A 15719-nucleotide genomic window follows, 5' to 3' on the forward strand; every position below is an offset into this window, starting at 1 on the left:
TCAGAGAATGTCACTGGCTTTATGTTTTCTCTAATTAGTAATACTGTGAATAACCTGCCTGTTACATGCCAGAAGACTCATATCTGCTGGGAGTCCTTCCTGGTGGCCTTTGAGAAAATTTGGGCTGTTGCTGTGCTAGGTTCAAGTCCTTCTGAAGTTGCTTTTCTTGTTTCTCCTTCCCCTTCCTCCTGTTTCCTTCCTGGCTGTCTGGTGAAAAAGGCGCCAACTCTTGAGTCCTTGTGAACAAAAGTGAGCTCAGCAGTGGTGGCTAGCTGGTTGGTTGTATAGTCTTTTCCCGTCTTCCATTCTGACGTTTAAATTTCTTAGTTGTATGTACTCTTTTAATTTCCTCTTTCTGAAAGAAAGAGGATGCTTATAGACAAAAGAACCAGTAATTCTAGAAATCCACACGAATGTTTAGAAGACCTAGACCATGGAGCCTATGTCAGTTTGATCTCACTAGTCTGCAGATAAAGAATATATAGAGGGGGGCTTGGTGCCGTAGCACAGTGATTATGGCACCAGCCACATACACCAAGGGTGGTGGATTCAAACCTGGCCTGGGCCAGCTAACCAATGCAACAAAAAAATAGCCGAGTGTTGTGGGTGGGCTCCTTTAGTCCCAGCTACTTGGGAAGCTGAGGCAAGAGAATTGCTTCAGCCCAAGAGTTGGAGGTTGCTGTGAGCTGTGACACCATAGCACTCTACCAAGGGTGACCTAGTAAGACTCTGTCTCCAAAAAAAAAAAAAATAGAGGGGGATGGTCCCCACCATGATTCCTAATGTGATTTGTAGCAGGTGTGATGATGGAAACAGCTGGTGGATTGAATCTCATAATACTAGTTCTCAAATAAATGCTTTCTGTGAGTCTGTTTTCTAAAAACTAGGAAATTAGACCAGGCTTCAACAAACTATAGTCTGCAGCCCAGATCCAGCCTCCTGCATATAAGTGAAGTTTTACTGGCACAGAGCCATGCTCATTGGTTTACAAGTTGTCCGTAGCTGTTTCTGTGTTGCAAAGTGGAGTGGAGTTGCCCCAGAGGTGATGTGGTCTACAAAGCTGACAACTATCTGGCTCTTTACCAAGAAGTTTGCTGGTTTCTGGTCTGTAGTAGGGGTCATCTTGAATGTTCTTCTAGCTCTGAAAAGTCCTTTTAAAAATTTTGTGTATATATATATTTTAAAAAGTAGAGATATGGGTCTTACACTGTGTTGCCCAGGCTGGTCTTGAACTCTTGGCCGCATGTGATCCTCCCATCTTGGCTTCCCAAAATACTGGGGTTGTTACAGGTGTGAGCCACTGCCCTGGCTTCTGAAAAGTCCTTAATTTGCTGTCTGCCCTTCTCCTAAGCACTGAACAGAGTGTGATCTGCTCAAAATGGAAGTAAGAATTTCAGTGAGAATAATAAAAAATCAGCCTTCTTATGCACCTGAGATAAAGGAAATTCCTTCCAAGGCAATTGAGCAGGTTGCCAAGGGAATTTCTTTCTGATTTTCTTCCCAGTAGAACACCATTATTCCTGGAGATGCTGCTGAGTGAGGAGGGTTGGTGTGTTGATTCTAACTTCTTTTCCAGATTTGCAAAACCCTCCAAGACCCCTCTTGGTGGCTTGTTCCTCTAGCACAGGAAGCAGTGACTCAGATGGTGGCCTTTTTGCTGTCCCAACAACTTTGCCACCCAATAGCCGCCATGGGAAGCTTTTCTCTCCCAGTAAAGAAGCAGAACTGACTTTCCGTCAGCACCTAAACTCCATCAGCGTAAGTGTGGGGCCACTCTACCTTGTGAGTGGGGTTCCCCCACCCCTACCCTGTATTTATGGAGAATGCACCTTCAGGGGTTGGGTGTTCTTTCCCTTATAGATGCAGTCGGACTTCTTCTTGCCAAAGCCCAGGAAATTGCGGAACCGGCACCTGCGGAAGCCATTGGTGGTCCAGGTCAGGGCACCTTTTTCAAGTCTGCATGTGCCAGCCTTGGAGCTGGGCCTCCCTGGCTCTCCTGCTGGCTGAGCTGATCAAGACACACTGGTTTTCATTGTGTAAAATGGGGGAAATCCCTGTGCCTTTCTTCCTTCTTTTAAAGAGGATAAATAGGGCGGCGCCTATGGCTGAAGGAGTAGGGCGCCAGCCCCATATACCAGAGGTAATGGGTTCAAACTCTGCCCCAGCCAAAAACTGAAAAAAAAAAAAAAAAAAAAAAAGGAAATAAAGAGGATAAATAAGAGTATTAGCAGCAGTGAATAATGGTACCTAAAAGGAAGGATAATCTCTGAACAACATTGAAAACTACTTGGAAAAAAGACAAAGTTCTGGGGATTCAAGTCCCAAGAATGTCTCAGATTAAGATATTTAAGGATTACCAGAATATCTATTCATAATCATTTAGTCATTGTAAGCAGTTGGCAAGGCATGTGGGTTAGCCAGAAGCCAGACCTCGGAGCTCATACTAATGAACACTAGGGTGGACCTGTAACTGCCATGTGCAAACCAAGAAAGAAGTCCTGGGAATTTGAGGCACTTGAGAAAGAGTACATTGTCATTTTGAGGTATAAGGTAAGGGAAGTGAGGCTGGAAGTCAAATAACTATGCCTAGAAATTTATTAACTTTTTTTTTTTTTTTTTGGATTACACTTTTGTTAGACTCTTAGAAATCTTTTTCTCTTTTGAGATTAGCTTATTTAGAAATGAATTATTTCATGAAAGGTCATAGGAAGAAAGATTTATTCTAAGTCTTAGGTATTCTTTATTCAGACTAATTTAGTGTTAACTGCATTTTAATCTGAGTATATTTAAGTTTTTGCATTTGAAATAGAAAAATAACTGTAAACTCTGTAGCTGTTCAGTCCAGGGTCCTAGCCCAGCCTGACTATTTTTTTTTTATTTATTTAAAATAGTTAGCTTTATAGATTCATACACCATAAAAATCACTCTTCTAAAGTATGTAGTTTAGTGACTTTTAGTCTGTTTACAAGGTTGTACAACCATCCCCACTATCTGATACCCCAGTATTATCACCCCAGAAGGAAACATTAACTCACTCTGCTTTCTGTCTCTATGGATTTGCCTATTCTGGGCATTTCCTATAAATGGGGGTCATCCAATATGATGGTGGTCTTTTCCACTTAATATTTTTGTACATAAAGTTTCACTGGCACACAGCCACATTTATTAATTTCTGTACGACAGAAATTGGCTGTTTCCCAAGGGCAGGGTCAAGTATGGCCTCAAAGCCTAAAATATGCCCTACCTGGCCCCCTATAGAGAGCATGGTATGCCCCTGTTAGCTGTTGGTGAGAAACAGCAGATGTGCACTGCTCTTCATGTTGTGTGTAGGCCTCACCTGCTGCTAGTAGTGCCTTTGTAGCTTCTGCTGACACTGACACCACGAGGCATCACTGAGGTCAGGGAGTGGTCTCAGTGAGCCTGAGTCCTTGATAAGATACCGTAGAATGGCAGCTGTGTGCCCAGAAGCTGAAGTCACTCATGGCATTTGGGTTGACAGATGCCTTTTGCTAATGTTCTGATTACTGGAAACTTCAATGATTAATATAATTGCTTAGGTGGTAGTCATCACCATTCAAAAGGTAAAGTGAGCACTTTGAAGTATAATTATGCACACACTGAGCCCTGTGAAGAAGCATCTTGTACCCTTTAGGGCCTCTGGGCTATAAGCAGGAACTTGATCTCTTTCACCCCATAAATTAGGAAGCCCAGTGTAAGGGAGTGTCTCTCGTAAAAGTCCACATCCAGTGTTTATAAACAAATTTATGTAACTAGTTGCATTCCAGCCAAATGCAGAAGAACATTCTGCATTAAAAGGAGATCATTCTAATAGTCCTCCAGTTTTCCCTGGGAAAGGTTAGATTCTCTGGGTTTGTTTTATAGAGGACCCAGTGCTCTGAGGCTTGGTGTCCACAAGACCTAACTGTCTCAGGCTGTTCTCATTACCTCCCTGGTTAGACTCAGCTCCTTATTTGGAACATCCCTTTGTAACTCAATTTCTAGAGTGATCTTTTGGGCATAGGAGTCTTTTCATGTCTTTGATTGTAATTTTTCCTCTACAGAGAACGCTGCTTCCTAGACCTTCTGAAAACCAGTCCCACAACGTTTGTTCCTTCTCCATCATGTCTAATTCCTCCATAACTGGTAAGGACCTAAGGCTTCATACTATTACCATTTCTTCCTCTTTACCTGAGTGTGGCCTTGTGCTTAGGAATAGTAGGTGTTTATTTCCATGGTTCTTTGAGTGACATTTCAAGCATTCCTGTGTTCATTCTACCAACACATACCTGGTGTGCCCCCTGCTGGATCTGGCTACAGTGGTAGACAAGGCATAAGACTAAGTGGCAGGTCTAGGTGCCCGTAGCTCAGTGGTTAGGGTGCCGACTACATACACCAGCCCCGGCCTGCTAAACTACAACAAAAAAGTAGCCGGGCATTGTGGCAGGCACATGTAGTCCCAGCTACTTGGGAGGCTGAGACAAGAAAATTGCTTAAGCCCAAGAGTTTGAGGTTGCTGTGAGCTGTGATGCCCGGCACTCTATCAAGGGTGACATAGTGAGATTCTGTCTCAAAAAAAAAAAGTGACTGAGTGGCAGGGGTCCTGGAGGGGCCTCTGCCAGTTCAGGCTCAGATGGGTACTTTCAGCATGAGCGACATCCATGGTCTGTGAGTTCAGGGGGCCCTGGCTCTTTGAAATAAAGCTTATACAAGGAGAGTCCTTCAGTGAAACATTCTCTGTGATGTACCTTTTTTTAATTAATTAATTAATTAATTTATTTATTTATTTATTTATTTTTGCAGTTTTTTGGCCGGGGCTGGGTTTGAACCCGCCATCTCCGACATATGGGACTGGTGCCTTACTCCTTTGAGCCATAGGCACCGCCCTGATGTGCCATTTTTTATGAGTCGTGGTCATAGTGACTTACTACAAGACCCATAGGGTTATCCATTGCTTTTCCTCATGCCCCTTTGTTAACTGCAGGAATCCTTGCAGTATAAAACCAAATTGCAACAGCAGAATCTCAGTCTAAAATGGTAGTTGTGATCGCAGCCTTTCAGCAGCTCCTGGGAGGCAAAATGGTGCCACCATCGCAGATGCCACAGCTCCTGTCTCTGGTGGGGGCTTGTGTGATCCTTGACTGCCCAAGTTACTGTGTGTTTGGAATGTTCAGTGGCTTCCACCTTTGCTCACTTCCACGATCCTGACAATGGCTGTGAAGGAAGTCTCTACAAGAGAATGCAACAATTGGGCAGGGGTGATGTGTTTGCTTTTTATCCTTGCCCTTGCAGGGAGAGGTTCATTCCGGCCCATCCAGTCTTCTCTGACCAAAGCAGCTCTTTCTCGGCCGATTGTGCCCAAGGTTCTTCCGTCCCAGGCCTCAAGTCACCTGGCCAGTAAGTGTGTGACCTATACAGTGATAACCAAGTATGAAATTTCTGAGGGTTGTTTTTGTCACAAGGTTTTTATATTTTTTTTCTTTAAATCATATCTCATTACCCTTCAAAAAGCATCAGAGTCCTTAGCTCTTTCATTGAAACGAGGTGTGAGGGAGAAGCTGTTCCTGAGCCCTCTTTGGATACACTGTGGAATATCAACAGGGCAGAGACTTGAAGTGTCATTTCTGTTGCCAGGTGCTATCGACTTAGCTGCTAAAACTGCAGGCATCATACCCGGGAGCCCTCTCCCTGTCCTGGACACCGAGGGCTTGTCTGGCCTCTCTACACTGGCTTCAGATGAGGTAGCAGCTGCTGTCTCTGGTCAGGACTCCACTGTGGCCCACCAGAATGGAGACCCTGTGTCCACCATGGGAGTGAGTAGCTTCGAAGGACTTGAAACTAGGCATTAACTGCAGTTTCTGGGGTGGGAGCCCAAGGCATGGGGGTGAGATCACAAGGGACTCCAGTGTTGCCGTGTGAAAGCTTGAACCTTGTGGGCTGGAGGAAGCATCTGAACTAAGGGGCCACAGCACGAGCGGTACTCTATGCTACAGTAGAGGGTTCAACCCCCGGAGACCATATGGGGGAATAGTCTTGCCATGTGGCAATGGAGAGTCCAGAGCCAGGATACATGTTGAAGGTGGCTTGGTGTGGGAATAACTAACCAAGACAGCCAATAGCAAGCCCATGGGCCTCTGCTCAGTGTTACTGAGCATTTCTCTCACCTGCTTAGAAGAGTATCTGGATGACCTTGACTATTACTCCTTAACCACTTCTCCAAATGGTCTAGCTTCTCTGGCCTCTTGTGGCCTGCATAAGAGCTGCCTAGTGGAGGTGGTGGGCCAACCCCATCAGGACTGCAGGGAGTCCAGCCCTGCCTGTTTCTCTTTGGTAGGACTTGAGTTCACCCCCAGAGTCAACAAAAAAATCTGAGTTCAGGGCCCACACTCGGAAAGTGACTTCAGCATTTTCAACCTAGAACCTTTCCTCTTAACTGTCACTCTGCCATTAGGAGGCCAGGGTGATGAGACAGCTCTTCACCCTGGAGCTGTGTCCCAGGTGGTGGCTTGGGCAGTGTCTGGCACACTGTGTGGTGCTTACAGGTGGGCCTGCGATTCTCACAGGGCACAGGAGACCCATTTGTTAGCGTCCCCTCGGGACCTGAACAAGAATCGGTGACAGACGATTTCCAGGTAGGTGTGTGCAGGGCCCTGATCCCTAACCTGCTCCTACCAGTATCTCTCCCCTGGATCACCCTGATACAGTGGCTTTACTGCCCCCTAACCCTGTGCCTACTCTCTGGAGGCTATCTCCCACACCAGGGGCCCTTCTTTCCCCACAAGGCTGGATAAAGGACTGTTTTCTGGCCAGGTAGGAGGAAGCTGCAGGCTGGTAGCTGCTCCCCGGTACCTACTTGTACCTGTGCGCTATCACACTCCTGGCACCAGTAGAAGCAGTCTAGGCCACTGAGGCTTGGCCCTTGACTCGGTCCTCTCACATGGTTTCAGAAGTAAATTCCCCAGGTGTGTAGGATGCAGTGGCACTCATCGCCTCTGTTGATTTGCCCATCACTCACCCACCCAGCTGTGAGGCTAAGGTTGATTTTTCGTTATAGGTTCTGATTGGTTGTGTCTGAACAATACCTGTTTCCTAGCAGGGCTCATCTGTTCTCTCCTTATCTGAGCTGCCCAAGGCTCCGCTCCAGAATGGCATGTCCACACTATCCTCATCAGAGGCCCCCTGCTCCCGGCTCTCTCCACCCGACGTCTCTGCTCTATTGGACATCTCCCTGCCAGGTCCTCCTGAGGATGCGCTTTCACAGGGAGAACCTGCCACACACATCAGTGACTCCATCATCGAGATTGCCATCAGCTCCGGCCAGTATGGTAAGCAGCAGGGAAGCCTCACTCCCTTTCCTGGCATCAGGGGTCTTGACCTCCTGCCTGAGCATTCACCACACTTGCTGGGAATGTTCCAGTTCAGCTATCATTTCTTGAGAATTGGATACCTGCCACCTATGAGGTATGCCTGGCCCTGGCAGAGGCAGTGCAAATGGACAAGTTGCATGTGGACCTGAGGCTATGGAGGGGTCTGGTAGGGTTCTCCTGACCTTGAGGTGAGAGCAGGGTGGCCCTGGAGGCCCTCCTCAACACAGGGTCAGAGTGGCATTTTCCTAGCTGATTTGGAATATGGGCAGATAACCTGTGGGTATTGCTGTATTTAGGAAGTGGCCTGACTGCTGTCTGCAAGGGTTGGGCCTGGCCTAAGTGATGCTTTTGGGGGAGTGATGTGGCTGCTGATTATTGGTACAACTCGGGCTGTAGGTTCAGACAGACATGGGCCCACACATTGTTAGCAGTGGCCTTGGGCAGATCACCAGCTTCTGAGCCTCACTTTCCTAAGCAATAAGTTGGGAACAGTGTGGCCATTACAGGCCCACTGTCAGCACCGGTGCGATGATTCACTTGAAGATCGTGGCAAAGGCCTAGCTTCCTCCATGGTTATTGCTGCCATTATTATTGCCCTGTGTCCTTTATTCCCACACAAAGTCATCTTGTTGGTTCTGGTGTGGAGGCCATCAGGGTGCTGGGTCTCCCAGCTCAGCAGTGCTTGGCTGCATGACCATACTCCCTTCTCAACCATGGGTTGGGGAAGCAGGGATCAGACTTTTCCCTTGTGCAGCATCTCTGACCCAGGATTTTGGTGGGCAGGTGAAGGAGTTCCTCTTTCTCCAGCAAAGCTGAATGGTGGTGACAGTTCTAAGAGTCTTCCCTCCCCGGCCAGCAGCCCCCAGCCGGACTGGATTGCCTCTCCCACCCATGACCCTCAGTGGTACCCTAGTGACTCCACAGACTCCTCACTCAGCAGCTTGTTTGGTGAGTGTATGGCAAGGGGCTCAGGGCCCCTGGCACAAGCCAGGGTGTTTGGATCGCTATCCAGGCAGGCAGCCACAGGGTGGATTACACACAGCTCAATCAGCTTATATGTGGGGACCATGTTCCATGATGGCCTGGAGCAATTCAGAGTCCCAGATCTGGTTGGTGCCAAGAGAGCCAGCATGCTTATACATCTCCCTTTGTCGCATATAACAGTACAGACATGTGCAAAGTCAAAATACATCAAAAAAAGTCAGAAACAACCTGAATGCCCAGCAGTGGGGAACTGTTCCCAGAGAACACAATACAGGGTATAGGAGTGGTTCCAGAGCCTGACACCAGGGACTCCTGGAAAATGAGACTTGTATCTGTGCCCCCAGGATCCTTGTGCGGGAAAGACAGTTTCTCAGCATCCTTTCCATCTAAAGCACCTCATGTAAACCTTTAGTAGGTGCCTGGGCTGAGGCCAAGCCTGGCTGCCACCCCAGCCTCAGGACCCTCCCACTGAACTGTTGTAGGCCAAGTTGGATTTCAGGGTATTTTCCTCTTTCCTCTCTGCAGCAAGCTTCATTTCCCCAGAGAAGAGCCGGAAGATGTTGCCAACTCCCATTGGGACCAGTAGTGGTACCTCTTTGCTTGGCCCCAGCTTATTGGATGGAAACTCACGGGACTCATTTGTGTCCAGGTCCCTGGCCGATGTTGCAGAGGTAAGTGCACCAATCTTACAACTGAACATGATCTACCCCCCACTCCAGAGGTTGTCAGATCCCTCCTACAGACTCATGTGTTACTAGGAACTGCTTCCAGGAATGCAGACACATACACACACTCCTGAGAACGGAGAGTGCTGGCAAGGCTAGGCTGAGGTTCATCCCTGCATGGCACAGTTACAGACTGTATACCAGCTGAGCCCTGAAGACATCCAGACTGGGAAGCACAGGTGTTAGGTGGAGAGCAGGGTCTCTGAAGGTGGCTGGAGCTTAGTTTAGATCTTTGGATGCCCTTCACCAGCTATGTGGTCTTGGGCTACCCATTTGCTGATTGTGGAGTACATGGCGATAGTGAGAGGGTCTGTCAGCACCACTCCTGTCCTAACAGCAGGGAATCCTCGAACAGAATCTCCCTTCAGTGTATATCCTGGCCAGCCCGGTGTTGCTTGGTTGGTTCTGCACGTTAGGCAGTGGTCCTTCTTTGCCATCCTTTTGCTTTTCCTGCACTCAGGCTGATGATAGTAGGAGTCAGATTTTGGCAGAACTTCGATGTGGGGCAGAACTCCATGAATGACTCTCCTCTTGACCAGATGCAGTGTCCCCCCTTCCCTTTCATTTGGCCAGGCTGTCTGCTCATAGCCACCCAGATGTCTGTCACGTGTTTTGAGTGGCATCTGTGGGCAAGTCAGGTTTGCAGGGTGAGAAGCTTGCTGAAGGAGTGCAGATCAGAGAGGTAGTTTAACTCTGCTGCCAGATGTAAGGCAGCAGTGCTTGGACAGAGATGAAGTTGAGAGTAGACACAGTGGGAGAGTCTTTCATCTGGAATGCCACTGGGAGGGACTTATTCTGGTGTATCAGCCTGAGAGCAGCATTTCCCAAACCTAGTTCCTGGGTGTGGAGACAGTACTAGGTATTCCTTGAGAAATTTGTAGGCTGACTCACGCCTGTTGAAGGGCCAAGCTGGCTGGATTGCTTGAACTCACAAGCTCGAGACCAGCCTGAGCAAAAGTGAGACCCTATCTGTACTAAAAATAGAAAAACTGAGGCAAGAGGATCACTAGAGCCCAAGTTGGAAGTTGCTATGAGCTATGATGCCACAGCACTCTACTCAGGGTGCCAGCTTGAGACTCTATCTCAAAGAAAAAAGAAAGTTCAAAAGATGTGAATCATGAATCTTGAGATGATGGACTTATGGGAAGTCTTTGGAGAATTCTGAGCCAAGCCATGATATGATTAGAAATTTCATCTTGTGTAAACCAGTAACACAAGTGAATCTCCATCCCACAGCGTATAGCATTTCTTTAACCTGTCTGGCCATAGAATCTTCCTTCACAGCACACCTTGGAACACTGATGGTTTGCAAGAAACTGGTCTCTTTCCCTTCCTATGTTTCTGTAGATGTTTATAAATACCCAGTTTCTGTGGAGACAGATACTATACAAATATCATGAGACAATATGCCAGGACTTTGCTGTTAAAAGAATGGTCCACAGACCAGCTGCAGAAACACCTCGGAGTTAGAAATGCAGATTCTCAGGTCCACTTCAGGCCCCCCAAATCAGAATTTGCACCCAAGACCCCTGGGTGACACATTGCACCATGACCAAAGATGAGCAACCTGGACCAAAGATGATTTTGAAAAACTTTGTCCTTAGTGAGTAACTTAAACACATCTTTTCCTGCAGAAATGGCAGGTAAATGTTTAGCAAAAGGATATTACTGAGAACTCTACACTTAAAACAGGGATGTGTTTGTAAGGTAGGCTTCATCTACAAGTGTAGTCTGAAGCATCCATGGAGGAGACAGTCTGTTGGTGGGATTTGATTAAAGGCAGTGTGGCCGTGCAATAGGTGGGGAGAAGTAGAGCTGGACTGGCCCTGGGTTGGGGAGGATGGAAGCTGGTGATGGAACCTGGGGTAGGAGAGTTGCTATTGGCTCTGCTTTCTAAAAATTAGTTTGACATTTCCCATAATAAAAAGTTTAAAATTCAGCTGATACCAAAGCTCTACTCAGAGTTTCCCAAAGCCTTCTCGTTCATTCATAATGCCATGTTCATTATCTAATATTTATTCAGAGCCTACTATGTGCAAACAAAAGTTCCGGTCCTCAGGAGCCTTCCACTCAGGCGCAGGAGGCAGAGGATAAACAGCAGGTTCCATGTATGTGTGCACAGGATCAAAACCCTGTGCTGAGGTCTTGCTGTCCACGCATCTCTCCTCTCCACTCTGCCTCACTCACTATGTCATGGCCACCATCTGTCTTGTGCTTTTTGAACCATGGAAGCCTATTCCCATCTTGGGGCCTTTGCACTTGTTTCTTTTGAAAGGAACACATGCCCCAGCTTTTCCTCTAGATGTACCCCACCTCTTGCTCAGGCTCCAGTCCTTGGAGTTTCCCTCGGGAAATTCTCTCCCCTCTGTTTGTTTCCTTAGGCTGTTCCTCAGTCTTTTTATCCCACTGCATACTACACTGACCCTGTGTGTGACTGTTCCCCTACTCTCCTACCAGTCAGTTGTGCCAGGCTGACAGGAGGCTCACTATGAGTACTTGCACAAAGCATTTGTATGGATGACAGGTAATTCTGAAATTCTCCACAGTGTGCTGTGCCACCATTTGTGGCTTGATTCCAGCAGCAGGAGTTGGTGGGAGACTTTTTTCTTCTCTGTAGGGAGCCACCTTCCGCTGAAGGGCCAGCCAGCTGCCAGCTGACTTGGCCCCGTCTCTTCTATCCTGCAGGTGGTGGATTCCCAGCTGGTGTGCATGATGAATGAAAACAGCATCGATTACATATCTCGGTTCAATGATCTGGCCCAAGAGCTGTCCATCGCTGAGCCCAGCCGCCGAGAGGTTCTGTTTGATGGTGGTGGAGGTGGCCCCCCTGTTGGTGACCTATCCCAGTGACCACACCTCAGACCAGGTGTATCCTGGAGGCTGCAAAGGAGAACTTGTGGGGCTGGAAATCTGTGGTAGATAAAACCCTCTTCAAGCTAGAGAGAACAAATTGAGCTCAGAACTCCAGAAGATGGTCTGAAGAGAGGCACCTTCACACCTCAGAATGTGCCTCATGTAGAACCCCTCCTGGTCATGAGCTATGCCCCCACAAGCAGAGGGCAGTGATGTTCTGAGAGACCAGGAAGAGTTCTTGGGGAGGGCTGACATCAGAAATTGCCATGGTGCCGAAGCAGCTCCTTGCCAGTCACTGGGCCCTGTGTTAGGATGTGTGTAGCCGTGCCATTTTAGTCTGTGCTCTGCCTCAATTGTTGTGTTGGACATTCTGGTGGGTTTTCTTTCTGAGAGAAGGAAGTGTGTGTGCCTTGGTGTAGTTGCTGCATGTTGGGGAAGTGTTGTCTCCCCTTTCTCGGCAGGGAGGCCCCAGGCCACTGCTGCATTCTTTCTGCCAAACCTATGTCACACTAGGGTTGCTCCCTCTGAAGGAGGATGGGGTAGGATGGGGTAGGACTATCAATAGGCGTGGGCTCCTGCCTATTGGTGTGTATACCCTAAGACAGCAAACATTCAAAGGTCATGGGGCTGCAGCCAGTGCCATCAGTCCAGAAACACTCACCCTCTAGTGTTCTCCATCTAGAGGCTGTCCTGACTTCACAGGAAGGGGAACAAGAACCACATCTTATTCAGGTCATGTGGACTTTATGTATGGTCCTGCTAAGCTGGTTGAAAATGTTTTTCTTATGTTTTTAAGAATTAAGAGATAAGGAAGAGGAAGACAAGTCCCTGTTTAGTTGGTTTCTTACCTATATCCATTTGCAGGTTTCTCCCAGGGATCTGTTGGGATGGTCCCTAAGCACTAAGGTGACTATAGATAAGACTTTCCTGATGAGTTCTTGAACTTGTGTGTTACTGTTTGACATCTGGGACAAATCTGCCTTTTCAGGGAAAGTTTTCTCTCCTTCAGAGCCTTCTCTTCCTTCCATTGGCATTGGTGTAGGCCTGATGTACATACTTAATCCCTCACGCATGCCTTTGCCCCAAGGCCTCTTGTTTCTCTTCTTCCTGTTTAGGGCACATAGGTAAGGATTTAGACATCTGGATGTAGTCAGAGCTCACCAAACCTCCTTTTGGTGGTCTCCCTCCTTGAGCCCCTCGGGGTAAAAATCAGTGTTATAACTGCAGATGGCCCAACGTCCACTCTTTCGCCAGAATGGAACTAACAAGGGCTCCTTTGCCTTCTCAGCCTCAGGAGTTCTAAGCACACAAGTCACCATCTAGCCATATCCTGTGTGGCCAGGAGCCACCTCTGTGGTGTTGGGCAGGTGATGCCTGCACCACCATCTCACCTCCTGCTTAACCCCCACCCAGCAGCTGGGACTGATTTGGCCTTTCTAACACACCTGAACCTACACTTTCTCTCCTCCCTACCTTTCCTCTCCACATTTGTGAGGCAAGCAGCAGTCCTCAAAGCTACCCTAGGCCTCTCCACTGCTTCTCTCCCTGTCTACAAAGAAGGAAGCCCACTAAAAAGGCAGAAGAAAGGCCTTTGGCATGGACAAGCAGGTGGATGCCCTTGATTCTGCAGTCCTATAGCAGCTTCAGCTGCTGCTGCTGTAGACCCCAGAGGGGTGATACACTGCAGGACAGCATGCTTCCAGGCAAGAGCTTGTTTTTTTCTTCTTACGAGATTTTCTTGGACCCCTTGCCTCTAAGGTGGTTTTCCCTCCTTCAGTCCTTGACAAAATCTTAGGAAAAAGTCCCAAAGCTCTGGAGGGATGAAAAAAGGAACATGATGCCACTTTATTAAGAGTTACAGGCAGCAGTGTTTGAACCAGAGTATCTTTAAAGTAGCTTGTATTTAATACTTAATAGATCAGCCTTCTGAAATTAGCATCTAATTGAGCTGAAGATTAGTAGCTTTCCCTGGCTGGACATCTGACTTTGCCAGGTCTACAGTAGGTTAGGACACCAGGCTGATTTTAGGCCACTACTAGCTTTCCCATATTCTCACAGTCTAGGGCCAGAGATGCCAAGTAACAATACCGCGTTGATGCTGGAAGCAGTATCCAGTGGCAGTGCATTCTGTGCCAGGGATGTAGGGGTGGCCCGTCAGAGAACGCCCTGAGGCAGTGTAGTGTGTCAGTTGGCTCCTTTTGCCCAGTGACATCTAATGGAGAAAACTTTGGAGGTTGGGATCTGCTTTTGTAGGCTCCTTATTTAACAATAGCCCCCATTTTGTGCTCCCTCTGGGAGCAGCTGACTGTAGCTCTTGTCTTCCAGTGGGTAGATAGTTTAGGGAAGAGAGAGGATTGACTCATCTCTCCTGGATTAAAACCGACAGGATTCCAGAGAATTCTACTACGTTTCTAGTTGCCAGATGAGTGTATGCATTTGCTTGCCATATGAAGGGGAAATTTACAAATGAAAAACTGGATGCATTTTCTCCCAGCCTAAATTAATATTTTAGTACAAACAAAGGCAGTGTTAAAGGTGGGAATCTTCAAAAACTTCAGCAGAAAGGCTGTCTACTTCCTGTGGCTTCCTTTGTGCATTTGAACATGTTGTGGATTCAGATGAGATCAGTTTCTTGGAAAAAGTCTTTCCCTAATCCCTCTAATCTTGTCTGGGGTCTTTCTGCTAATTCATCTTTTCTGAAGATTGAGACCGAGTATCTCTGGTGTCAAGGAAGTTAGTGTTTTGGCTTTGATTGTTGATTGTGAATGTACAGTAAAGGATTCCATCCTTTAGAAGATGGGGAGGCAAGTTGAAGTTCATACTTTCATGACATTTTTTTCATCTTTCTGTATCATAGGTGTAGAGTACTTGCTCAGGGAGTGGGAATCTATGGGATCATTTCCTCATTTGATCTGCTTGTTTTCCCACACATCTCCAGTTTCTTAGCATCAGAATTCCATTCTTTATCATTCTGTATGGTGCCTCATTTCTGGTGGATGTCCTCTTCGGTTTAATAGTGTCTTTAGCTAGATTACACCATTGAATCCAAACTTGTTCTGCAAATAAAGTTGTGAGATACAAAACACTGGGAGCAAGGGAAGAAGACAGTTTTGTTTTCCCTTTAAGCATTGAGACTTAGCAGATGCATTGGGAGGAAATATGGCACTTTGTCTAAAGAAAAAGGAAAGATGAATTAAAAAACTCAAACCAGCTGTCAAAGCTCTCCTAATGTCACAATACTTTAAGTCATGTCTTGGAAGCACTACAGCAACCTGTCCTTTGTTCTCTAAAAGGATAACTGGCTTTAGGTATGGTCTGGACAGCAGAAATTATTGCTGTTTCCTTTAATAATTGTTAAGCCATATCATCTAAGGTTTTTGGCTTGAGATGTGAATTTGTTTTGTAGATTATAAATATACAGTGTATGTATAAAGCAGAATGCCTGTCTTTCCTGATTATTTTTTGTACCATATTGTAAATTATATTATTTATTCTTTACCAATTTGGGAATAAAAGGTGTTTTGGTTATTTAATATAATAAACAAGAGCTGTTAAACTTCTGTTTAAATTTCCAGTTCAACTTGTAAATGTTTTTATTGTGCATAAATATATACTAATACTTGATCTAACGATGGTCGTTCGATAGTTGTTTGTTTCTTGGCTGGCTTTGTGCTAGGGGGCCAGGCTGGCGGGCCAGTCTTAGGACCTGCAGAGCAAGCGGTCTAAGCCAGCGCCCTCACGTGTCCCTACTTCCGCCCAGGGCCCGCCCTCAGCCTGCTGCCTAATGTAAGCG

General features: G+C 46.9%; 1 protein-coding gene across 3 annotated transcripts in view; it reads left to right on the forward strand.

The window, feature by feature from the left end:
* Positions 1-15555, forward strand: part of CRAMP1 (cramped chromatin regulator homolog 1) — a 61667-nt gene extending 46112 nt beyond the window's left edge. For 2 of the 3 annotated variants that reach the window (XM_053557830.1, XM_053557829.1), the window contains exons 12-21: positions 1577-1758; positions 1861-1935; positions 4062-4143; positions 5290-5394; positions 5632-5810; positions 6561-6629; positions 7091-7322; positions 8148-8312; positions 8874-9019; positions 11759-15555. In XM_053557830.1, coding sequence (XP_053413805.1) covers positions 1577-1758; positions 1861-1935; positions 4062-4143; positions 5290-5394; positions 5632-5810; positions 6561-6629; positions 7091-7322; positions 8148-8312; positions 8874-9019; positions 11759-11923 — 1400 coding nt within the window. In that variant the 3' untranslated portion in view covers positions 11924-15555. The remainder of the gene's footprint in view (positions 1-1576; positions 1759-1860; positions 1936-4061; positions 4144-5289; positions 5395-5631; positions 5811-6560; positions 6630-7090; positions 7323-8147; positions 8313-8873; positions 9020-11758) is intronic. The other variant, XM_053557828.1, reaches the window with a different exon arrangement.
* The last annotated feature ends 164 nt before the right edge of the window (positions 15556-15719 follow it).

The sequence above is a fragment of the Nycticebus coucang genome, chromosome 12 (assembly GCF_027406575.1).
Source record: "Nycticebus coucang isolate mNycCou1 chromosome 12, mNycCou1.pri, whole genome shotgun sequence".
Taxonomy (NCBI): domain Eukaryota; kingdom Metazoa; phylum Chordata; class Mammalia; order Primates; family Lorisidae; genus Nycticebus; species Nycticebus coucang.